Source organism: Vanessa tameamea, chromosome 13, assembly GCF_037043105.1.
Source record: "Vanessa tameamea isolate UH-Manoa-2023 chromosome 13, ilVanTame1 primary haplotype, whole genome shotgun sequence".
NCBI lineage: Eukaryota > Metazoa > Arthropoda > Insecta > Lepidoptera > Nymphalidae > Vanessa > Vanessa tameamea.
The window spans coordinates 10,097,296-10,121,947 of record NC_087321.1 but is presented as its reverse complement, the minus strand read 5'-3'; the positions used below and the strand labels follow the sequence as shown (position 1 = coordinate 10,121,947).

General features: G+C 30.9%; 2 protein-coding genes across 24 annotated transcripts in view; both read left to right on the top strand.

The window, feature by feature from the left end:
• Positions 1-19,515, top strand: part of LOC113393744 (perilipin-4-like) — a 31,315-nt gene extending 11,800 nt beyond the window's left edge. Inside the window, exons 2-31 of one of the 23 annotated variants that reach the window (XM_026630768.2) lie at positions 6,111-6,122; positions 7,378-7,557; positions 10,811-10,945; positions 11,141-11,206; positions 11,429-11,527; positions 11,606-11,704; positions 11,781-11,879; positions 11,960-12,058; positions 12,146-12,244; positions 12,320-12,406; positions 12,503-12,601; positions 12,692-12,790; positions 12,859-12,957; positions 13,026-13,124; positions 13,380-13,478; positions 13,578-13,664; positions 13,943-14,041; positions 14,468-14,566; positions 14,646-14,732; positions 14,812-14,910; positions 15,063-15,161; positions 15,225-15,311; positions 15,381-15,479; positions 15,559-15,645; positions 16,064-16,162; positions 16,393-16,467; positions 16,649-16,735; positions 17,032-17,172; positions 17,519-17,712; positions 18,600-19,515. In XM_026630768.2, coding sequence (XP_026486553.2) covers positions 6,111-6,122; positions 7,378-7,557; positions 10,811-10,945; positions 11,141-11,206; positions 11,429-11,527; positions 11,606-11,704; positions 11,781-11,879; positions 11,960-12,058; positions 12,146-12,244; positions 12,320-12,406; positions 12,503-12,601; positions 12,692-12,790; positions 12,859-12,957; positions 13,026-13,124; positions 13,380-13,478; positions 13,578-13,664; positions 13,943-14,041; positions 14,468-14,566; positions 14,646-14,732; positions 14,812-14,910; positions 15,063-15,161; positions 15,225-15,311; positions 15,381-15,479; positions 15,559-15,645; positions 16,064-16,162; positions 16,393-16,467; positions 16,649-16,735; positions 17,032-17,172; positions 17,519-17,712; positions 18,600-18,689 — 2,999 coding nt within the window. In that variant the 3' untranslated portion in view covers positions 18,690-19,515. The remainder of the gene's footprint in view (positions 1-6,110; positions 6,123-7,377; positions 7,558-10,810; positions 10,946-11,140; positions 11,207-11,428; positions 11,528-11,605; positions 11,705-11,780; positions 11,880-11,959; positions 12,059-12,145; positions 12,245-12,319; positions 12,407-12,502; positions 12,602-12,691; positions 12,791-12,858; positions 12,958-13,025; positions 13,125-13,379; positions 13,479-13,577; positions 13,665-13,942; positions 14,042-14,467; positions 14,567-14,645; positions 14,733-14,811; positions 14,911-15,062; positions 15,162-15,224; positions 15,312-15,380; positions 15,480-15,558; positions 15,646-16,063; positions 16,163-16,392; positions 16,468-16,648; positions 16,736-17,031; positions 17,173-17,518; positions 17,713-18,599) is intronic. The other 22 variants (XM_026630772.2, XM_064216817.1, XM_026630773.2 and 19 more) reach the window with 22 other exon arrangements.
• A 1,595-nt stretch (positions 19,516-21,110) lies between these two features.
• LOC113393748 (large ribosomal subunit protein mL66) lies at positions 21,111-22,121 on the top strand. The gene is made up of 3 exons (XM_026630791.2): positions 21,111-21,305; positions 21,380-21,664; positions 21,937-22,121. The coding sequence occupies exons 1-3, from the start codon at positions 21,203-21,205 to the stop codon at positions 22,077-22,079; spliced, it is 531 nt and encodes a 176-aa protein (XP_026486576.2). The 5' UTR covers positions 21,111-21,202; the 3' UTR covers positions 22,080-22,121.
• Positions 22,122-24,652: the final 2,531 nt, after the last annotated feature.

The window sequence follows — 24,652 nt, the reverse complement described above, 5'->3', positions numbered from 1 at the left end:
CAGCGATTTATTTATGAAATGCTCGGCCCGGTAGACTATTTGGATCATTCAATTGCATGTGGCCGATCAATTTCAGCCTCTTTGAATGTTTTATTGCGAAACAACACTCAAGACTCGTGAGGTTTCAAAACTAAGTTATTTTTGAATGAATTGATTGAAAAGCCCTCGAATTATTGTTTGATATACTATTTAACAACTCAACTCAACTATATTATATAGATATACTTTTAACACAAGGCAACTGTATCGTTTTCTATTTATTTTAAGAATAGCTAGCTTCTTAAATTGCGCTTTTAGAAATTAGTTCAATTAATTCTTGGCTTCAAAAATATAGACCCCGTTATATTGGCGCCACTGGTGACAGTGAGTCTAGTCCAATTGCACCAAGATATTCAAAGTATTCAAATTTGAGATTCGTCGTGGCAATGCTGCTAGCATTCTTGACATTCCAACCGGGCAACATTTTAACAGTGCCTTTTTTATTTTTCAAGTTTTATTTAATTTGTATATATAGGTATTTTGAAGAATTACTATTTAAGTATAAACTAAATAAATCAGTAGCTATTATACAGCACGAAAACGAGGTCGTGCTTTTGCTCTTATCGATAGAAAATAACGCGATTCAACATACTTTTTTATTATTATAATCGATATATTTCTAGTTAAGTCGTCAATGCAATAAATTATTGTATATTTTTCATATAATGAACAAGAAATTTCAAACATTTTATGAATTATGTAACATTATGTAATAAGATAAAAAAAATTCGTTGTAATATTTAAATCAGAAGCGAACGGTGTGTTCGGATTATGTGAACGGCTAAATAGCAATTTTTTATCTCATGATATATTTATAGTAAGTAAATATTTATACCCACGAAAGCCAAGATTAGACCAGTGATCACGTCAAACATTTTTTACGCTGATGATACACGAAAGTATAGAATTTATTCATTCTAATATCCTCAATATATGTAGCACTACCACTTTTTTCCAGATAGCGTAAAATATAATTAAAAACCTAATTCCTTAAATCAAATCCGCTAATCCGGGGTGGGTTACCAGTTTGGAACATGACTTTTTCCGGATCTGATTTGATCTTATAGGTTTGGATAACCAGTGAGGTAGATAGACAATGTTGCGTACGTTTATAATTGTTTGTAAATAACATTTCCGCCATATATTTTTTTGATATAATTTCTATCGATCGATGTACACGGCGCATGCCATGGAAGCTCCTAATCGGCACGTTATTTTTGGCGGCTTAAGCGATATATACACATAATTATAATTAACATTACATTTAAAATTCAGCTTTTGAATATTATTTTGAGCTGATTACGCAATTGCACAAATAAAACGAAACATATTTGTTAATAAAAATTAACTTTAAATTATAGTCATTCTTTCTTTATTTCCTTTTTATATTACAATTTATAAAATGACTATTTTAAATTTGTTTCGTTTTTTTTTTAAATATGTAAATGTTTTTTTTGCAATTATAAGCAATAATAATGATTATCAGGAACTGGCTTCTTTAAGCAACTTTTGTTTTTAATTTTGTTCAATAAATAAAAATAATATTCAGATATACTTAATATAAATAAGATTCTATATTCAAATTACGTTAAAAAATAAGACCAGTGTTAAGACAAATAGTTAAGATTAGTAAACTATTATTTTTTTTTCAAAAATATTTTTATCGTATACCTAAACATTGCGGAATACAATGGAATGGAATAATACCACGCATCGATAAACAGGAGAGCAATAATCCCGACTGACCGACTGAGCTCTATTTTAGAGCCAAACTGGACCAATGAACGCATGTGACATCTAAATAGTTAGTGCTAACAACCCATCACTCTCCACGCTGCCAAGATTATTGTCGAATTTACATTTAAGATTTAACACTTCATAACTCTAACGCTGTGTCAAACAGAACTCGCACATTTTAAAATAAATAATTTTATTACACAACTGGGTACATACATAGAGCGTGGAATTGGCTGAAACAGATTTAAGAACCGCCATAACCCAGTGGTTAGAACGCGTACATATTAACCGATGATGGCGGGTTCAAACCCAGGCAAGCACCACTGAATTTTCATGTGCTTAATTTGTGTTTATAATTCATCTCGTGCTAGGCGGTGAGGGTAAACATCGTGAGGAAACTTGCATGTGTCTAATTTCAACAAATTCTGTGAATGTAAATCCACCAATCGAATTGGAGCAGCCTGGTTGTAAACCTCCTAAGCTTCTCCTCATAGCGAGAGGAGGCCTTAGCTCAGTATTGGTTAATTTACAGGCTGCTACTTTATTTAATTAGTAAAGTGATTTAAAATAGATAGCTAGAGTGGCGTCTGTTCGTAAGTGGTCATTACCGCCCATAGACATTTGCAATTGTAAAAAAACATTAACCATCCCTAACATCGTCAATGCACCACCAACCTCAAGATGGTCACTAGTTAAAGAGCCGAGGTGGCACAGTGGATTGACGGTACACCTGGATCACGCTGGCGTATGCATATAGATATTAAACATCAAAACATTTTTATCTACTAAGAAGAATATATTAAGACGTGTACGGTATTTTGAAAAGAATATAAGTACAAAAAAATACTATTTCTTCTTGAGGTATTTATTTTGTCATTTTGCGAAAAAATTGTTAATAACGCATGTTTTAATATTCAGAAAGCAAATATTGCTATTAATAGTAAAGCACATCCACATCACACATTACCGTAATGTTATATAGTTGATATCAATAATTGATAGGTTATATACCCTACTAATAAAAGCTTATTTTTTTTAAATAATATTATAAACATAATTTTATCACGAAAGAATACAAATAAATATACAAATGTTGTTTATATTTCCAAAGTAAACATATAATTATCGGAGTAATAAAATAAAATTTTATCATCAGCATAAAATATACCCTGAATGCGTTTAATTATTGCACCGGTACAATTTGCTGCAAATATAACTCCTTGCTATATGTAAGTATTTCATTTAAAAAAAAACGAATGTTTTGTTTCAATAAAATCCTTAATCCATATCCATTATTAATTTTAAATTAAATTATACCTCAGAATAATTCCTATGATAAACAATTTATTTATATTTGTTCTTCCGGTTTGAAGATAACTATGGACATTGTCTGAATGTCATAGACAAAAATAAAAATAATGATGAATTTGGTAACTTGAAATGGCAAAGTTTTTAGGATAAAAAGCGTTGGGTACAAGCAGTGTTCCCGCGATCTTCCCTCCCCCCAAAAAAGATTGATAAGAGACCTTCTGTGGTGCCTCACCGATGGTCCAATACTTGACCGGCGAAGCCCAAAGGGCGGTGGCCGGTTTCTTTCCACTCTCTGCACCCTGGAAGATCATTAGATTAATTTGATCACAATTAAATATCATAAATATATAACCGTTTAGCAGAAACCTAGACCTTACTGAGAAGTTAAATATAATATCTTAGTAATATAATGGTACTGCGTCTATATTTAGTTTGTAAATGGACTCCGAGAAAATGAATAGTAAATATACCATGGTTAAATGAAATATGTTGCCGTCACGAGTCGAGCCGGTTTGCGAATAGGTTGAGGTCACATCCCTACCGTAAAAGGATGCTGTGAATGCGTTTTTAACATCTGGTGGAATTAACATCAAAATACACTTAGTACAGCATTTAAATTTTCTCTGAAATGTTTGATTCCTAAATATTTTACACGATACTATTGTACAAACTATACACTGGTTGGTTGCAAGTTCATTCAATTTGGACTTGAGTTATCCAAAATCTGAGAAAAAGACAAATGACTACGTTTCGAAGTCTTCATACCCAGAGTTCGGTAACAGAATCTCAGAATTTTTAGTAAAAATTCTCTCTTCCTTTCTTTCTTTGTCTATTTTATCTATGTTTATAGGTACGTATATTGGACACAAACACTCTACGTACATACATATATACCTATGCGTTTATGTATCTTTAGGCTCGCATATTGAAAACATAAACGATGATATCGGCTCCAAACCGTTGTCATCCTACACGTCGTTATAATAACAACCAATAAATTATAGACAAAGCAAGGCAGGTTCAGAGCTTATTTCATAGTATATTGAAAGATAGATACTAAGATAATAAAACAAAAGGCAGAAAGATCGCACGGAACAAAAAATTGCATGAAAAGTTCCGAAAGTGCGAAAGGAGTCGTCGTTTTGTTAATACGTCAATAAAATTAATAATAATAAAAGTCACCATATGCCTTTTTTCATGCTCTTAAGATAAGTCATAAAAATATATGAACATATGATGACACACGTTAAAAAAGGTTTTTTATTTAAAATCAATAGACAGACTGCCATTTAGCCCACCTGGTGGTCAGTGGACTCCGCTCATAGCTTACCGCTCGTTGTAAGAAACATTAACAAAGCGCACCAACCTTAGGATCTAAGATGTTACGTCCTTGTGCCTGTAGTTACACTGGTTCACTCACCTTTCAAACCGGAGCACAACAATATTAAGAATTACTGCTTGGCGGGAAAATATGTAAATTAGCGGCAGATTTTATTATTTAAAAATATTTCGTGTGATAAAAATCGTTAAAGATATATTTAAATTTAATTCAAAAAGTATTCTCGTTACGAAATGTTATCTATCAATTAATATTAATATAACCACAATTTTCGATGTCAATAATTAAAACGTACCTGTATGTACTCAATAAATTAAGCCTTTTAAAGTTTTTTATCTCGCCTTGACATCAATAAATTCTCAGTTTATTAACTCAAGTTATTGTAGAATAATGTATTTCTTACAAAATATTTATATGTATTTTATAGATTTTTTTTTACCCTGAATTTAAGAAGCTTAAATTCGGTTTAATTAATAAACCAGTTTTGCGTTAAATCATTGCAGTAGACGATTGGTTGATTGACTAATTATATTTAGTGTACATACAATAAATATACACTAAATATTTCTGTACTTTTTACGTTAAATGAAAGGAAAATGGGAACATGTTGCTTTTATAAATAAATAAACGAATTATCCGTTAAATATATTTTCGCGCAATTCGACACGCTAAGTATTATACTAAAGGACAAATTTTATTATTGTATTGTAAACAACTAATTACATATAAACATAATTATAATTTAAAATATGCATGCGCTATTTGTTAAAAGATTTTTATCATATGGCAATAAAATATAACTATTGTATTTGTAGAAGAATGAATCTGTATTAAACCTATGCATGAATCACCTTTTAGTTACAATGTAATGCTAGATTCATCAACAAGATTAATACATCGAAGTATAGTATAATTGCGTATGTTACAAACCCAGTAACGATAGATGGGGCTGATTAAAAATGTAAATTTTCTGTCGAGATATTTGCTACTGGGTATTCAGATTATGGAAGAGCATATACTCTTTTCCAAATATAAGAGGAGAAAAGCCAAATAAATAACATTTGACAGCAAATTGACGAGATATTATTGGTCGAGAGCTTGATTAAACCATGACATTCACTGTGGATTTGCGAAAAAATGGCGTCTTGCACGTCGAAACTATTATCGCAATTTTGGAAGTAAAATTAAAGTGGAAATAAATAGTTAAGTCTTGTATTATAAATAAAGATATATTCATCATAAACTTTTAATTAGTAGACAATATAGCTGAATAATTAGCAAATCGCATGAGATACGTAAATCTAAGGTTTGTTTATCTTTTTTCCTACTTCCATTGGAACAGGCTATACGTAAAATTACGAACCGTTGGTAGCAAATTCTTGGTTATATATTACGTAACCCTTGATAGTACTTCGACGTAAATATTTAGCATGAATCATATTCATTTAAAAGTAGAAAAGTAAAATTTCATTTTTATGAATTTAAATAATATTAAGTTACATCTTCATATGTACATAAAGTTCCTCCCACATTTCTTATAATATATTCATACTTCATAGCTATATTTAGAAGAACAAGTTTCAGCATGGATTTGTAGATAAATAAATTATAATATAATTACGTATTTAGTTTGTTAATTTTAATATAAATAATTGATATATTATATTTCCATGCTTTCCGATAGACAAGAACCTTGGTGAGTTAGAAATCTTTGTTATTTATAATGATTCATATTTAATGAAATAAGTGCAAACGTTTATTTTATAAATATACTCGTATCTGTTTATTTATAGAACACTCTATATTAATTAATGTACAGTAATTTAAAATACAGCGTGATGTACCTGAATTATAATACCGTGAAATTTTAATAATTAATGATAAAAAATTACTAATTTGATATAAGTTTAAAAATACTGCATTATTTTCTTTTTGTTCTTAGTACACCATGTATATATAAAACTCTAAAAATGTATTGCATTTCTCGATACCGTAGTATAAAAGTACGATATCATAAGGCAGGTGGAATACACCTCCCACTACTTTTAGTCTGCCAGTGGGAGGGGGAAGGTTAACCTAACTTTGATCAATACAGCATAACGAACTGGGTGTCTGACGTAAGAAAATTTTATACGTGTAATGCGACAAAAGGTAGCGTATACCTACAAACTCTTCTGTTTATCTACGTTTATTAACATATTTTCCTTTTTATTCCTTATTAGGCAAAAAGGATTTCAATTAAGTAACAGGAAAAAATATAATAGCAATTATTAAAATATAACAAATAATATTATTTTATTACTTGGCAATACAACTCGTAACGGTCAGAAACAATCTGTGGCCTGGAGCTAAAAGGTCCAAAGTACATTTCTGACTAAAATGTACACCACATTTTACCTTCAGCCAAATTATTTAAAAATTATAAAATGTATTGTGCTAAAACTATATTAAATATTAACCTTAATATAAATATTAGGCAAAAAGGTTTATGTTCTGTTTAACAAAAGTAAGGGTAATTAATATTTGTCCTTATAGAATCAGGACACAGATTATATTATTGAGTTGTTAACGCTATAAAATTGGTACGGTTTTCTTAAAAAAAAAAATACGGATCCACAATAAATGTTTTGTTCGATAAATATTACAGTAATATTATGACTTTCAATAGAATATTGTGAAGGTCATACCTAATGCGTGTATTACGTGTTAAATGTGAATTAATAAAAACGTCCACCATTTCCAACTAATGGTCGATGACTAAAGACAAATGTTGCCAGCTTTTGTTTAATATTTAAATGTAGAAAATAATTTAATTTTGAATTAATTTATTCTAATATAGATCAATCGTAAATGTCTCTGAACAAGACGATAATATATATATTTTTTTTATTAAGTTAAAAATATAGCAGGTTATAACATAAATTCGAATATTCATAAAATTCATATCACAGGAGCGTTCCGAAGCATCGGAGAGAAGACAGCATCTCTCTTCGAGAGGAAGAAGAAGGATGCAGAACAGATCGCTCAGGAGAAAGTAGCAGAAGCTGCCCATGTTGTTGAAGAACAAGTTAAGAAGACCGGAGAACTCGTCGGCGGGGCTGAGAAGACGGCGTCTGATGCTGCTAACTCCGGTAAATACATGATCAAATATTATCATATCAACGAATTATTAAATACTGAATCTATGCTTAAATATGAGTATAAGAAATTCTCGCTCGTCTCTTCAATAGTCAATTTAAAGCGAGTTAATATCAATACACATTAATACCTTCTACTAAATGCGTTGTATCTTCTGGTATAAGTTTGATGTATAATAATTAAGTAAGTTTTCAGTTATGTCTAAAAAAACATCCTCGTTTCATAGATTTGATGTATTTGCCTACGTGTCATTTGTGGAATGAACGGCACTTTAAACACGTTTATGTCATGATAGGGATCGAGGAGGTAAAGCGCTTAAAATCAGACTATCGCAAAAAAATCTGAATTATATATCTTTGTTCTATTTTAAACTTGATAGTCAGTCAGTCAGTAAGTTGTATTTTATACGTTACAGAGTGTTGTGAGCAAACTTCTAAGAATATAACTTTATTTACCCATCAACTATCACAGTTGATTGACTTGAATACTCCATCCAACGTAGGTACATATATGTATTTACTCTGTCTGATTGTGCCATAGTTAATATGAAAAACTATAATATATTTTATATATCAAGATTAAAATTAAATACTCGTCCATTACTGAATAGCTGAACTTGCAGCTCCGTCCGCCTTAAAGGCAATTTGTGGCAATGTCCCATCCACCATTTTACACTCCATTGGGGAATATTATTGTTTGAAATCCGCCATTGTTGCATCTTATTTCTTGAAATAGCTGTTTGTTAGGTATTTGTGTCGGAAACTCTGAATTGTCAAAACACAACATGAAAAATAATAATAGGCGACGGCGTAATATACTTACCCATAGTTTGACAAGAAAAGAATTGTTCATATTTATAATTAATATGTTGTAATTAATATTTTGTATCTGTTTTCAAAGGCATTTCCACATTTCCAAGTTTAAAATAAAACAATTACATAAAAATATTAATCCCCAACTTTCAACCTTCCTTAGCTGAACTATAAAAACCCCAACTCCGGTTTTAAGGTTACTCCGTACGAAATTTTATCAAAATCGTTTGAGTTGTTAAACCATGAAAACTTATAAGACAGAAAGAGTGACTTCCGTATTTATGTTATTAATTTATTTGTATAGATACAATAATATAGAGGTTTTTAAAAGAACCTCACAATCATTGTATAGACACGAGGAGGAAAGGTAACTTATAATATCTAATTGTATTGTATAATAACGTAAAGTCAATAAATCCTTCCTGGGATTCAGTATTCGTTTCTATAACAAGATTTCACGGTTATTTTCACCTTGACCTATTAGTAAATTATAATCTCACGTCAAAAAAGCATTGATTACTCGACGCAAGATTTTATTGATAAAAAACTTGGACTTAGTATTAGTCAATTTAATTGTATTTTATTGATATGAACCCGAGAGCCGAGATGGCCCAGTGGTTAGAACACGTACATCTTAACCGATGACTGCGGGACCACTGAATTTTCATGTGCTTAATTTGTGTTTATAATTAATCTCGTGCTCGGCGGTGAAGGAAAACGTCGTGAGGAAACCTGCATGTGTCTAATTCCAACGAAATTCTGCCACATGTGTATCCACCAACCCGCATTGGAGCAGCTTTATGGAGTATGCTTCTCCTTCTCCTCAAAAGCAGAGGACACCTTAGCCCAGTAGTGGGAAATTTATAGGCTGTTAATGTAAAAAAAAATGTAATGACATATAATTAAAATGGTGGTAAAGATTAACTGATTGTCATGCCGGTTCTTCTTGGTAGAATCTACTTTCCGAACCGATGGTATGGTCCATTTAATTCAATACAGTAAACATGACGATTCTACGAGCCTACTTGAATAAAGAATATTTAATTTGATACATATAGATATTTTTTCTTATAACATATTAATAATCTGTATAATATTGTAAAATATACATTAGGTATCTGGTCGGCGTTAAGTTTAGATCTAAATCCAGTTTTGCTGTTAATTTTCTCAGTCCACTCTTGAATACTGGTCGTGCTGCTTCCAAGACGATTGTTTGGTATCAAAACAGGCTCCACCACTTTAGTACAACTGTACTAGGGAATATTTTAATGATGTTAATTTATATTTTATCGATACAAATACCTTTACTGTATGGGTTTAAAAAAGGTCAAGAAACTTCAGAACAGTTTTTTGCAAAGGTTGTTTTAATTTAATCGCTAATCTTATTGAGGATCTCAAACGTTTATATGATAATAGGCTTTCGTATTTTTTTTATGTAAACATAATACTCAGTTTTTTAAAAGATTATGGCCGTTAAATGTTTATCGTATTAGGTTTAACGTAGACTTGAAAGTAATTATTTAAAAATAAGTTACAAGTTGCTTCTTTTAAATTTTAAAAATTAATAAATTGTAAAATAATCAATAATTTTGCTACTTAAAGTCATATCAAATATTTATCAAGAATTATGTTTTTTCTGCTTTTAAAGTCACAGTCAAAAATATTTATAGATACTTATTGATTCTCAAGAAAAAGACACCAAATGCATAAGCTAATAGCAAGTACTATACCTATGTCTTTTATATTTTAACGAACATATGTACATTACCTTATCACGTATGTATGTATATACTGAGAAGCGACAGACAATATTTTAATATCTGTAAATTTCTTTTATAAGGAAACTTTGTGGCCCACGTTATATAGTGCACGAATAGGCCTTTTTTGCATATCGATCTGTATATAGCGATCGCATTGATATAGATTGCATTATTACTCCAGAGCAGAATGCCATGGGATGTGGTTATTCGTGTGCCATTAGATGTGGTTAGTAAGATTTTTTTATCATTATACAAATAAATCGAAAGGTTAAAAATATCTTAAGTCGGGATTGGATTATTTGTAAATATATATTATCAAACTTTTTATGTATATTTTTTTATGTTTTGACTCAAAACAGTCCTTGAAAATATAGTATAGTTAACATACATATATTTAACTTTTATCTTAGAACAAAATCAAGTAAAAGATTAGCAATTTTGCTTTACATGCCCTCCGAAGTTCGTGTCATAGTAAACTTATATATACATTTTATTATTTATTCACGATCTATATAAAATAATAATAATCTCCAAGATGTTGAGTTTTCGCCAAGAAATAGCGTGTATATAATATTTGACATTAAAATAGTATAAATAATTATCTACATTTATTAATAAAATCGTATTCGCTCTAATAAGAGCAAAAATTTGTAATCAATGACGTCTTTTAACAGCTGCAAACGCGAAACACTCGGCGATTGACGCGCTGGATAAAGAATTGTCGAAAGTTTCGCTTGCTGCCGGTGAAGCTAAGGATGCTGCCGACAGAGCCTTAGCCGATGGGAAGAAGGTGGTCGACACTACTAAAGGTAGGTCCTTAAATGGGGAACGTTCTTGCGAAATTCTTTTGAAATATTTATTAATTTACAGCATCTTATGTTTCTTTTTATAAATATTTAATTTTAACTTGTCGCTTTTTAATAGCAATTTATTTTGGTATTTAATTTTCATTTCGTTCGTTTGTGTTTAACTTTTGTTTTTTTTGCTTATTTTCATTATTATAGATACTATTTCAACAACAGTAGATAATACGAAAAAGGCAGCTGAATCAGCTATAAACACAGCTAAAGGTAAGGTTTTATTTCCTAAGTATGATATAGGTGAAGTTGCATCCCTAGATTTGAAAAACACATAAATGCTAATGTTAATACTATGCAGAGGGACGATCTTAGAATTAAACTTTAAACCTTTACACTCAAAGCTTGCATGTTCTCTTATTAATGAAATAAATTGGTATGGTGATAATTTTCAATTTTTCTTTGTTTTTAAGTTAAATTTATTTATGCTTGTAGATACAGTATCACATGTAGTTCAAAGCACAATAGATACAACACAAAAAACTGCACAATCAACAATAGAATCTGGGAAGACGTACGCAGCTAGTGCTAAAGGTATTATCAAAACATTTAGAACGCTAAATTTTATACTTATTACTTAGTGGATTACTAAATGTATCTGTCAAATTATAGATTCAGTAGTGAACACAATTCAAAGCACTGTTGATACCACGCAAAAAATAGGACAATCCGCTGTAGAAACTGGCAAATCCTACGCTATAAGTGCTAAAGGTAAAAAGCGATTCGATTGTTTTACAACAACAAACGTATTTAAAAGTATCGATTTTATTTTAATACAATTTTGTAGATACAACAGCTGATGCAATTCAAAATACGGTGGATAGCACTAAAAAAACAGGCCAAACTGCATTCACAGCTAGCAAAGATTACGTTGCTTCTGCGAAAGGTAGAAACATTATATTATTTTTATTCATTGATCGAAACATGATAAATATTTATTTGCCATTATTGTCGGTGTAATTGTAGATTCAGTAGCAAGTACCGTACAAAGTACATTAGATGCATCAAAGGCCACAGCACAACCTACGTTTGATTCTAGCAAACAATATGCTACAAGTGCGAAAGGTACAGATCGCATTTTAAGTATACTAATAATATTATTTTTTCATGACAATGAGTAATTATTATTTCATTATTTTTATTTTGTTGTAGATACACTTGTAAGTAATATTCAAAGCACAGTAGACACAACACAAAAAGTAGCTAATTCCGCACTTGAAACAGGCAAAGATTATGCAACGATTGCAAGAGGTATTATTAATCCATTAGTTTTCGTAAAAGATTAGAAAGATATGTTTTCTTGATATGAAAATTTCACTTTTGTAGATACAGTGTCAAACACTGTAGTAGGTGCACAAAAAAGTGCTCAGTCAACCTTCGAAACCGGCAAATCTTATGTCGGCGGTGCCAAAGGTAACATTAAAATAAACTGAAATAATAAAATTGAATTGAAAATTATTAATGTTAGTTTGCTTGACCACAATTATAAAAATAAAATTGTTATTGTAGATACAGTAGCAAGTACGTTTGAAAGTACAGTAGATGCTACACAAAAAACAGGTCAATCTGCGCTTGAAACAGGGAAATCCTACGCCACAAGCGCAAAAGGTAATGAACGATTTTATAATCGTTGTAGGACATGTTTCTTATTTTATTTTATTTTATTATATCATCGAATTATTTATTTTTATTTTGTAGATTCTGTTGCAAGTAGCATTCAAAGCACTGTTGACACAACACAAAAAACAGCACAGTCTCTTTTTGATTCTGGTAAAACATATGCATCTAGTGCTAAAGGTAAAATGATTACTCGTCATCAGATATACAGTAACCATTTCGATATTGACTGATTTATTACTTTGTAGATTCTGTTGCAAGTAGTATTCAAAGCACTGTTGACACAACACAAAAAACAGCACAGTCGCTTGTTGATTCTGGTAAATCATACGCTTCTAGTGCCAAAGGTAAAACAATTACATCTTTTTTTTTTTTATTACGTTTCATTTTATTAAAATATATGAATGTGCAATAGATACTGTAGCAGATGCGGTTAATAATACGGTTGAAGGAACCAAAAGTATCGCTAATTCAACTACAGAAACGACTAAATCGTACGTGGAAAGCGCTAAAGGTAGAATGAACTCGAATGTCGTGTTTGTAATTCTGGAAAGCTAGTATTTGTATTTTTAATAATAACCATTATTCAATTTTTGAGCCATTAATAGTGTAGTAGTTAGCTAATTTTATCTGTCATGTATTTGTGTAGTAGTTTTAGCTTAGTTATTCGTGTTACATATTGGGTATTTATTTTAATGTATTATTTGTATTTTATTTGTGTTTTGTGACTGATTTCTTTTTTTTTTTTTTTGGTTTGTGCTTAACCTAGATTCAGCCCAAAACTCATATCAATCTGCATTGGATTTCTCGAAGAGTTATGCGTTTTCTGCTTACGATATCGGAAAATCTTACCTAGATAGTGCTAAAGGTTAACTGTTGTTATTAATGCTTTGTTTTTGATTTATTTTTTGTTACTTATGTTTACCTCTTTGATTTGAATTTTAAATATATGTATCGCAATTTGTAGATACAGTAGCGAGTACAGTAGATAGTACAGTGAAAGCTGCTCATAGTTCTGTCGAAACAGGAAAATCTTATGTGGATACAGCCAAAGGTAAGTTACCTTCGGTCTAAGAATTTTGAAATTGAAATTTTTGTGGCCGTAAAAATATTGTAGTTTTTTAACATTGTGATCTAATTGGGGCCCAATAAAAAAAAAAGTGTATTTCTTTTTGTCGTCATTCAATTGCAATAGATTTTATATTCATTTTATTTCTAATATAATCCTATAATAGACATATTTAAGTATAATGCCCTATTCAACATATACATTTTTTTTCATATCTGTAGTCATTCCCATGCTAATACATGTATGTTTTAATGGCGTTATAGATACCGTAGCGAGCTCCGTTCATTCAACTGTTGATAGTACTAAAACTGTAGCGGCATCAGCGCTTGATAAAGGTTCAGCTTTGATAGGAGGCGTTAAAGGTATAACAACGAAGAAAACAAACGTTTTAGTTGAAATACGTTTAATTAATTGTGTTAAAAATAAAATCATATTCTAAGTTCAAATTAAAAGCAAACATTCCTTATTTTCTAGAAAAGTGTATCTTACTAAAAATTCAAAATGTCGAAATTTTGTGTATTTGCAAGTTTGTTACTCGAAACTCGGAAACTATTGAACGGATTCTTATAAAAGATAGATATTTCGAATGTCGTGAAAATAAAATCAATTCACTTGAATTTTTAAATAAAAATAAAATAATGTTATGTTTTCATTCACGCCCTGCGAAGCGGGTCTTACGTTTGGTTATAATAAATTATTAAAGAAATATGAAGTCATGCTATGCCCATTATATTATTTATTAATAAACTTTAATGATTTTTTCGCCGTCCGATTCATACCACGTTTAGATACAGTAGCAAGTACTGTGCACTCAACAGTAGATACAACAAAAAATGTAGCAGCATCCGCTGTAGATAAGGGAGTTTCGCTAGTAGAAACCGTAAAAGGTATTTCACTGCTTGAATTTTATTGAAATAATATTTTTTGGTATTCGCAATTTTACATAGAACTATTTCATTGCACTAGGTACCGCTGCAAGTACTGTAGATGCAACTAAAAATGTTGCTGCGTCTGTTGTTGATAAGAGCACATCACTTATAGGAAGCGCTAAAGGTAAAATGCACTCACGTATATATTAGCCGTTTATTTTATTGTATATTACGATCATTACTTTGAATTATCATACTTGTAGATAATCTAGCAAGCACCATACACACGACAGTAGATACCACTAAAAATGTAGCAGCGTCAGCTTTCGATAAAGGCTCATCATTAGTAGGATCAGCTAAAGGTATATAAAATGAAATAATATTACTATCTTTGTGTAAAGAATAATTTTATCGATTGTCCTAAACAAAAATCTGTATTTTTAAACGTTTAACCATCATAACCTAAATTGATTAGATTAATCATCAATTAATTTTAATCGGTTGAAATTTGTAGATACTGTAGCAAGCACTGTTCAATCCACTGTCGATTCAACTAAAAACGTTGCAACATCTGCTGTCGATAAAGGCGCTTCATTAGTAGAGGCTGCTAAAGGTAAATCACTAGTACACTTGAGTTATATCACGTTGCAATATCTTTAATTCATTTATCTCGTAGGAACCGTGGCAAGCACAATAGACACCACGAAAAATGTCGCATCATCCGCAGTAGATAAAGGTTTTTCTATAGTTGGCACAGCTAAAGGTAAATTTGATTGATCAGCTTGATTTATATTTTGCAAGATGACATCTTAATGTTTATATTCGCTTGTAGACACTGTAGCGAGCACTGTTAATACTACTGTAGACGCAACTAAGAGCGTAGCAGCATCAGCTATCGATAAAGGATCATCCCTTGTAGGATCAGCTAAAGGTACAATGTGTTCATAATGACGACGAATTAATTTCATATTTGGATATAATTTCTGAACATTTTATTTTATCTGCTGTAGATACTGTAGCCAGTACATTAGATACAACCAAAAATGTTGCCTCAACGGCTGTAGATAAGGGCCTTTCGTTTGTCGGTACTGCTAAAGGTTAGTCGAATCACTTGGACAGTTTTTTTAACAATTCGATTTTAATGAATCGTCAATTGTATGTCAGTATTAATACAAGTATAATTTGTGACCTGTCAAAAATATAGTATGTGTATACAATGGTTCAATGATATATTTTGAATGATCTTAAACATATTATATTATGTTTTCACCTCTACGTCACTTTTTCACCTCTACGTCACTGCAAATTGGTGGCGATGCGATTGCAGGTTTCTTATCATAATTATTGTCATGTTTATTTTACTAATTAATTACAAAAATTTAAAAATCAATATTTAAACATTCAACAATATTATAATGTAACGTACTTTTTCAACTATCAAAATTGATCTCTTTCATTTGTTAGTTGTTAAGTAGTGTTGTGTGTTTTGCTATGGTTTTATTTTAATTATTTTAGATACCGTATCAAATACAGTTCAAAATACATTAGACTCAACCAAGAGTGTAGCTGGATCGGTTTATGATAAGAGCTCTTCAATTGTGACCGGCGCTAAAGGTACTTTCATTTATTACGCTATGATTGTGATTAAAATGCGTTTGTTTGAATAATAATAACAATTAAATCGAAAGACAGATTGTTATTGGCGAGATTAGGAATTTGTGCTAAATCACTTAAATTTAAAAATGTTTTTTCAGCTTGGTCATTAATAATATCTACTCTAGATTTAGTTTCTGTAGTTGCATGTGTTTATGTATCTTCCCTTATTTCTTTGCTAACTATTGTAGATACAGTAACGTCCTCGGTGGGGGGCAGGACTGGTGCTGATGAACAAACTAAAACTATTATTGATAATGTTAAAGGTATAGCACTTTTCGCTTCTTATCAGCTTATTTCCTAACTAATCTTATATCTTCAAAGGTAAGTAACGTATAAGCCAGTGGTGTAAAAACTTGCATACTACTGGTTAATTTTTTTTTACTTTGTATTATTTATATGTTATTCAATGTTCCTATCCAAACCAAATGTTTGTAAAATTCATAGATATATTCTCAAGCAAGACCGAAGGTGCAAAAGATTCTGCTGAATCGTCAGTAAATAATGTTAAGGAAACCGCCCAGGAATTAGACGGTACTAGCGTTCTAAGAGTGAAAATGCTTATATTAAAACCAATAAACAAATGCCGAAGACTTAATCGTGTTGTTTTAAAGCTAAAATATTAACGAACTGACTAAAGAGAGTGTTAAATTTTTTATATAGATGCTTTTTAACGACAAACAAAACCAACTATATTAAAAAAATGACGGTTGTGAAAAAACACGCTTGTGTTTCTTTTTAGCGGCCGTTCTAAAACAAGTAGGACGCTTAGTTTATGTTATTCATAAATATATGAAATTTGTATTTAAACGTAACAAATTTTATAACAGACACAATCAACGCTACAGTAGACACGACGAAGAAGACTGCAGAAGAAGCCAAGGCTCAGGCTCTGAGAGCCGCTGAAGACGCAAAGGAGAAGGCTAGATTAGCCGCTGAGGCCGCTAAAGAGGAGGCTAAGAGGGCTGCCAGTTAGTATACGTTTAAACTAATGAATCAGAAAAGTTTTTATTCATAATAATCCGTATAAAGCAGCAAACTTACTTTGTCTAATGTTACGACTGTTACTCCGGTAATAATGTCCGTTGCGTGATTAACTTCTACAAAATTTTATCAAAATCTAGACCAAACCTTCTCGTAATTTCGATCATGTCGGAGTTTTGCCGCTTCTGGGAATAAATACCAAACTTAATGCGAATAACTGGCTTTAAAAGTTTTCTATCGCCATATCTAGTTTCCTTACTAGCGCTCAAAGTAATCAACAAAAACACTAGGACCTAAAAACTATTTACGTGATTAGTTAATGTTTCATTATAGATGCTGCCGTTGAAGAGTCTAAGAAAGCGGCCGAGAAGGCGGCGGCGGATGCCAGTAACGCCGTGCAGAGCACCGTCGACAACACCTTCAAGAGAGTAGAGAACGCTGCTGACCAGGGCTTGAAGAACGCGGGACAAGTAGTCGACGCTAAAATCAAGGACGCCGACAAGTTCTTGAACGAGAAACGTGACGCGGTGAGACTCGTCTAATCTCTGAACATCTAATAAGTATTTCTCGGTAATGTTATAACAACTCAGAAATTAGTTTATTAAATTACATCAAGTTAATCATCGCCGTCGGGCGACATTAGAGACTGTTTGTCCTATTTACATACATAGTATTAGATCTTTGTGCAAGCCCTTCTGGATAGGTATTACCTACTCACCATATATGTTAATCTATGATATACTTTATTGTACACCACAAACATAAAATTCAGAAATCTTAAGACTAAACACGAAAAAAATAAATAATACTAAAAAAAAAAACAAAAATATACTTGATGATATGATAAATTATTTGATGTGGACTTATGGCTGATTAGCCATCTCTTCCAGACAACCCAATCTGAGAAAAATCAGAAAACATGATCTGGGTAGGCAGTGCAGCCATAAACTTACATACAAATACTTACAGACAAATACTTAGTATTGTTCCGGTTTCAATTGTGACATAACATCTTACTTAGCAAGGTTTTTTGAGCATTGGCCATCGCCAACATCGTTAAAAATATCAACCATATCAGAACATCTTCTGTTCATATTGTTAACACCGCCGATGTCTATAGCCGCCTGGCTATATAAAAAAAAACTAACTGAATGAAAGTGATACCTACATACCCGAATATTCGCCAACGTATCATAATTATTAATAAATTAATAATAAAATGTAATTAAACGTTAGAAGCAGAAATACAGCTTCGTCACCATACCACCGAATGGTACGCTCGAGATCTGGTTACCTACATATTAATAAGTGGTTTTTACAACGATTTAATTAATGCCGCGGTCTTCAAACTAACACCTACATGCTTTATCAATTAAAAAACACTAAATGCTATATTTCAATTGTATGCTTTCAGCTGGTATCAAACTTTTCGAGCGCAGCGCACGACGGAGCCGAAGGCGCTGCGGGTTTGCTTAGCAAGGGACTGGCTGCCTTCCCCAAATAAACATTGCTTATCTAGTACCTGCTCCGCTCGGGAAACTTACAACGTTCTATAGTATATAAGCATAAAACTATTTATATATAATAAAAAAAAACAATATACTGTATAATATATGTCTAAAGATAAAACATATTATTGAATTGTAAAGTTTTCCCGATTTATTGTTTTATATTCTTGCACAATTTTATGCATTAATCGAAAATGTAAAGCTTAGTTATGTAATAATTCGAGCCTAAAGTACCGCGATTACAATCTCATGTCACAAATTTGTGAAATTATACGAATACGTTCATTACATTAGTTGTTGATAATTTAAGTTATTTTATAAGGATTTCTTTTATTGGATTCTCTCGCATTTGGTGTGCATTTTCAATAATTAACAGAAACTATGCTTAGCATATACCGTCCATGTTGCCTTTATAACGGTCAATTTTTTTCGCTAACAATTACATCAAAAATGTCGTGTGATGTTACAGTGTTGCTTAAATAAAATTAGTCATAGGAATTTATAAAAACTGCTTTGCAGTCTATTTTATATATAAATATATTATTCCTATATTAAAAAAAAAAAGTCTTAAACCTGAAAATAGATATTTATTACATAAAACAAATTAAAATTATTATCATAAAGATATATATTATGTTACAAGATATACATATATGTTTTAGAAATTTAAATGTCATGCTTAGTAATTGTTGTGCGCAGTTGAATTTCGTCGCTAATGTACCTAAATCCTCTTATACGGTTATGTTTTTATATGTTACTTTTATTATTGTAAATTATCGTCAAAAACGTGTTATTTAATAAATGCATTACCATCAAATATAATTTAGTTTTATTGTGTTTATTCACTTCAATAAATTAAGTCTATGTGCATATAATTGCTTTAAAACATAATCATACTGTTCTCTTTGAATTGCTTCATAAGGATTTTTTTACATTTTTACATCAGCAGCCTGTAAATTTCCCACTGAGGGCTAAGGCCTTCTAATAATTATTCATAATTCGAAAGAAGAATACAGAAGACTTACCAATTAAACTAATTATTACTCAGGTAGGTTGGCTTCTACAAGATTGCTGTCACAAGTCCCTACTTTTGAAAATTTTAAATTTATTCTATAACGCATGAATGATCGATCAATCAATACAAAGAGAAAATATAACGTAAAAATTAATATAATCATTTGTACAAATGATATCGAGCAGAGCAGCTAAATAATGAGCGAGTGTCTAACTATAAATAAATACTGATTATAGAAATAAACAATGATATTAGTCTCTTCTGGCATTGTATTAATATTATTTTATCCTTTTTCGGATCTTTGAAATGTAGTTTATATTTTTTGGTAGAGTGAAGACTATACTTTTACGTTTATCTTGAATTAGAAAACATTTTTTTTTCGCTCGTCTATAATAAACACGACGGAGATCACAAATGCCTGCGGCTTCCTTACACCGCCATTCGCACCGCGCCCGTTCTTGTGGTCCGGTGCAAATTGAAATTTTAAGTAATGGAAAATTCTTACAATCGGATTAAATCATTATGAATTTGGTTAGTATAATCTGCTTTTAATGCTCTTACTACCTTAAATATTCTTGTTACTTGTAAACTTAAGTTATTCATTGTGTCATTTAAGTAAATAGTTTATTTATATTTAAAGTATATTTAATAATATGAACGATGATGAAATAAAGTTTAATTTTCACTCCCGTTTTTATTAATATGGATATTTTCCTAAATTATTGCTGACCCAAAGCTGTATATAGATTTGGATTTTTTTTTTGTCGAATTATTTTAATATATTGATTTCTTGTACGTATTCTTGAAAATTCATTATAGACCTCACTACATACCAAAATTTTATGAGCAAGCCCATCTTACCTCGGAACATTTCGTTAAATAATAATTTAATAAACTTAATTGATGTACTAATATCCAAAACGTAGCAGATTTATATGAGTGGAACGTTGAACTGGTCCAATGCTATACCATTCCTGGCCAAAAATGTATACATTACGAAATTAAAGTAAATAAAAGTACTTCGTTAAAACAATAATGTAAATTATTTAAAAATCACATTCACTGAAAATTAATTTCAAAACGGTTGATTTTGTGTTCTGTCGCTGTGCGCGAAAATCGAAATTATAGCGTGTGGTATAACAAACTTCCATTGATAATAACTTTTATAAATTTGTCGGTCTTTTACTTACATAAATAGTTCTACGAAATCATTCGTAAATAATATATAATTGTTTGTTTAGTGTGGTTCAAAGTTACGCCACTCTGCTATAAAATTACCCCATTTTACAGTATTTCTGTAGATTTTCCCTATTTATTATCAATAAATAGTACAATCACAAAAAACCTACAAAATGGCAACATCGATAGCTTAAAATTGACAATTGACATTAATTTCATAATTTGGATTCTGTGGTACATCTTGTCAAAGTAAAGTAAAATATTTAGTAGAACAAATTTCAATATTTGTAATTTACTGGAAAAGAAGAAAATATAATGTCGTTTTTAACTCGAACTGGCTACTCATTCGCAAAAAATACTATATTGTCAACATCTTTACGTTCTATATCAACAACAAAACAATTACGACTTAAAGAATGTAAGTAAAATAATGATACATTTCGGTGTCCTCATTTTTATAACCTCTTATTAAAAGTTTACGTGTATTTTTAGTACGGGAACATAAAGAGGGTTCTTCGTTAGTAGTTGAAGGCGTAACCGTTCCTTCTCCGCGGACAGAACTCCTAATAAGAGCGGTAAACCATCAAGAAAATCCACACCAATGTAAAGATACTTGCTATATGTGTGCATTAAATTTAGACGTGAAACATACAGATGTACTTATCTTGAGTCAGTTTGTGAGGACCGACGGTTGTATGTTACCTAGACGTATAACAGGATTATGTCAGAGACAACAGAAGAAAATTGGAAAACTAGTCACTATGGCACAGAAAGCAGGTTCGATATACATTTGTCTTATTTATAAAGAACATAACACAATTTTTTTTTTTATTATTTATATACTTAAGTTTCATAGAGCTATGGGGCCAATTTGCTATTTCTTCATAACAACCTACATAACAAAGCTATTAATGTGGAATCGGATTTTTTGCACACACAATTAAGAAATATAATATGTACATTTAAAATGTATGTTGTAAAACCTTACAGTTTTATACAAAAATGTTTTAAGGTACTAAATTTATCTCAAAAAATTATTTCTGTTTCAGGTTTGATGATAAATTTAACACCAGCATACTGTCACAAAGATCCCAAGAAGAGATATGGCTTTAAAAAGTTTAACACATACTTTGATGAAAAAACAATATTCATGAAGAGAATACCAAAACCCACAGATAGATTTGAGCGTTGAATGGTTATTTATCTGTAAAATTAAATTGTGATAGATTATTAACACATCTTTTATTTTGTTATGCTGTTATCTATTATCTTTGCAAAAAAAATATGTTACTTATATAACACTTTAACTTGACTAATTATTCTCTAAATATAATTTTCGTATATACCAGGTAATATACAACACTCACATATACTTTATCAAAAAAAAAAACACATTTTTTAATTACTTTTGTATGGGATGTACTGGCCACATAGAAAAAGTTTATTAATTTTACAAAAAATTACTATTATTTTAAGATATTGTCAATGTAAGAATACTTGAATCATTTAAAGCAGATATTTATTTTACTGTTTTTAATTTATGTTAATTTGAAGTCAACTGCCAATTTTTCATAAGTTAAAAAAAGGAAATCTTAAAGTAGCATGCTTGCAAATAATATGTTTTGATTTGCTTTTGTGTATTCTCTACCATATGAATAGTTACTGCAACTCAGCAACTAATACTTAGTGCTAGTTAGTTGGAAAAATAGTTTTGTATAGAGATGCCCTTGTTGAGGTGAAATTGTAGGAATTACAGCTCAGACATACCTAAACAACAAACCATTTATTTATAGAGTAACAAATATATATATATTTGAAATTCTTAGTCTCTTAACATGAAAAGCTTTTAATTCAATGCTCAGTTTATGGGTTTTAGTTACGCCGACAAGACAGATTATTTCGCCAGTGTTGCATAGAATGGAGAAGACACGAATGAGATTACAAAAGTTAATTAAACTTTGAAGACAAGTATCAGTAGTAGCAACTTCGTTGTTAATCCTTGACCTAGAACAACACAAACATTAAGGGTTAATAATAAGGTAAATTAAAAATAATTTTCAATACTCTAAACTATATATAATAAAATATGATAATGAATTGGACTATTCACAACTTAATTAATTTAATAAATTTACATAAAAATAAACAAAACGAAGTAAACACAAACGTCAACAAACATTCAACATTTATAGAGCAAGGGACTTTAGAAGGGAATTCTCTCTTCTAGTCGTTAAGGCGATGAAGTAGTTTAGGGCAAAGGAACAGGATCTGGGTTGCGGAACCTTTGTCTAGGCCACATTTACTCAGCGAGTAGTCACAAACTCTTATATTAGCTAAGTGAGTAGGTGTGCATGAATGGCCGAAGCGTAACCAGCAGATATTTATTGATATTTATTTATATAAATAGGCGGACTTAATGCCTGAAGGCATGCTCTGCCAGTCAACCTTTATGCCAAACAGAAAGCAGTAATTATAAAATTGACCATATATACCAATATATGTACATACTTATATATAAAACTATAAAAAAAAAGATACGTACATACAGTATTAAAAATATATAATTGATCTATGCTATCTATAGTAAAACATACAAATAATAAATACTAATAGTGCATAATAGAATTAATGTGAAAAAAAAACTAAAATAACAAAAACTAAGGGATTTCTGACAATATGTTAGTACATATTGTCAGAAATCCCTTAGTTTTTAGTTTTATTGATTTTAAGACTCGTTTACTTTTCGTTTCATTAGTACGTAGACGAGTCTTAAAATTAAATTTAGAGGTAGCTTTTCTAATATGTTCGGGTACTTTATTCCATAACCGGACAGCTTGAACGGAGTAGGAATTAGAGACGAAACCGGAAGTATGAGTAGGAACAGAAATAAGGTAAAAATCCTTAGAACGTAGTTAACGATTGTGATTATCAGGGAATGGAGAAGAGATGACAGTAATCGAAATCGATCTTTACGCTGTCGAATTGTAAACCATTTTAATTTATCGCGGTTGAGAGATATGGTCGAACTTACGAAGAAAAAAAAAATGAAGTGCAAAGAGTTATTTAAGACACGGTGAAATTCATCCAGATGATTTTCGTTGAGATCTTAATAACATGCGTCTGCATGGTCAATTATGGGAAAGACCAAAGCGTGCCCAAGTAAAATCTTAGTCTTGATGGGAAGGAAATATCTTCTATTGAGACAGCTTAACGTGGCTGTGACTGAGCGATTGATATCAGATATATGCACAGACCAACTTAATGTGAATTCCTGTCACGGTACTCGTGTACGTCGCACGCGCCGACCGATTATTACGAGTATAATTAACGTATTCTTATCTTAGTTGTTTACGTTTATTAAGGCGGGTCTGCTATGCAGGTTTCCGCAAAGATTGTAAGGTATGGATCCGGATGATTGTGAGTGTGAGCAGAAAGACAAAAACTTAGACATGAGTCAGGACGAAGAATTACGTGGTTGGATATCGCCAATTCTAATGGATCACAATAAGAAAAATTATGAGCATGTATACATGGAGGAGGACGTTAAAGAGAAAGAAAATATCACTTTAGATAGACCGATAAAGCGAAGCAGAGAGGAAGATGATAATGGATGGACAAAGGTGGAAAAGAAGATTAGGAAACAAGGCCAAATTAGAACTGAAATTTTTATATCGAGTAGAGAAAAATTACCAAAACAATTTGCTATTGCCAAGTTATTTACATCACTCAACTTTATCGAAATAATAAAAATAAAATATATGAATC

What these genes read in the sequence shown, in the direction of transcription:
- LOC113393748 (XM_026630791.2), top strand. Translation starts at nt 21,203, where the DNA reads ATGTCGTTTTTAACTCGAACTGGCTACTCATTCGCAAAAAATACTATA. An exon ending in ACAATTACGACTTAAAGAAT is followed by an intron (nt 21,306 to 21,379) that starts GTAAGTAAAATA and finishes GTGTATTTTTAG; the next exon opens with TACGGGAACATAAAGAGGGT. An exon ending in CACTATGGCACAGAAAGCAG is followed by an intron (nt 21,665 to 21,936) that starts GTTCGATATACA and finishes TTTCTGTTTCAG; the next exon opens with GTTTGATGATAAATTTAACA.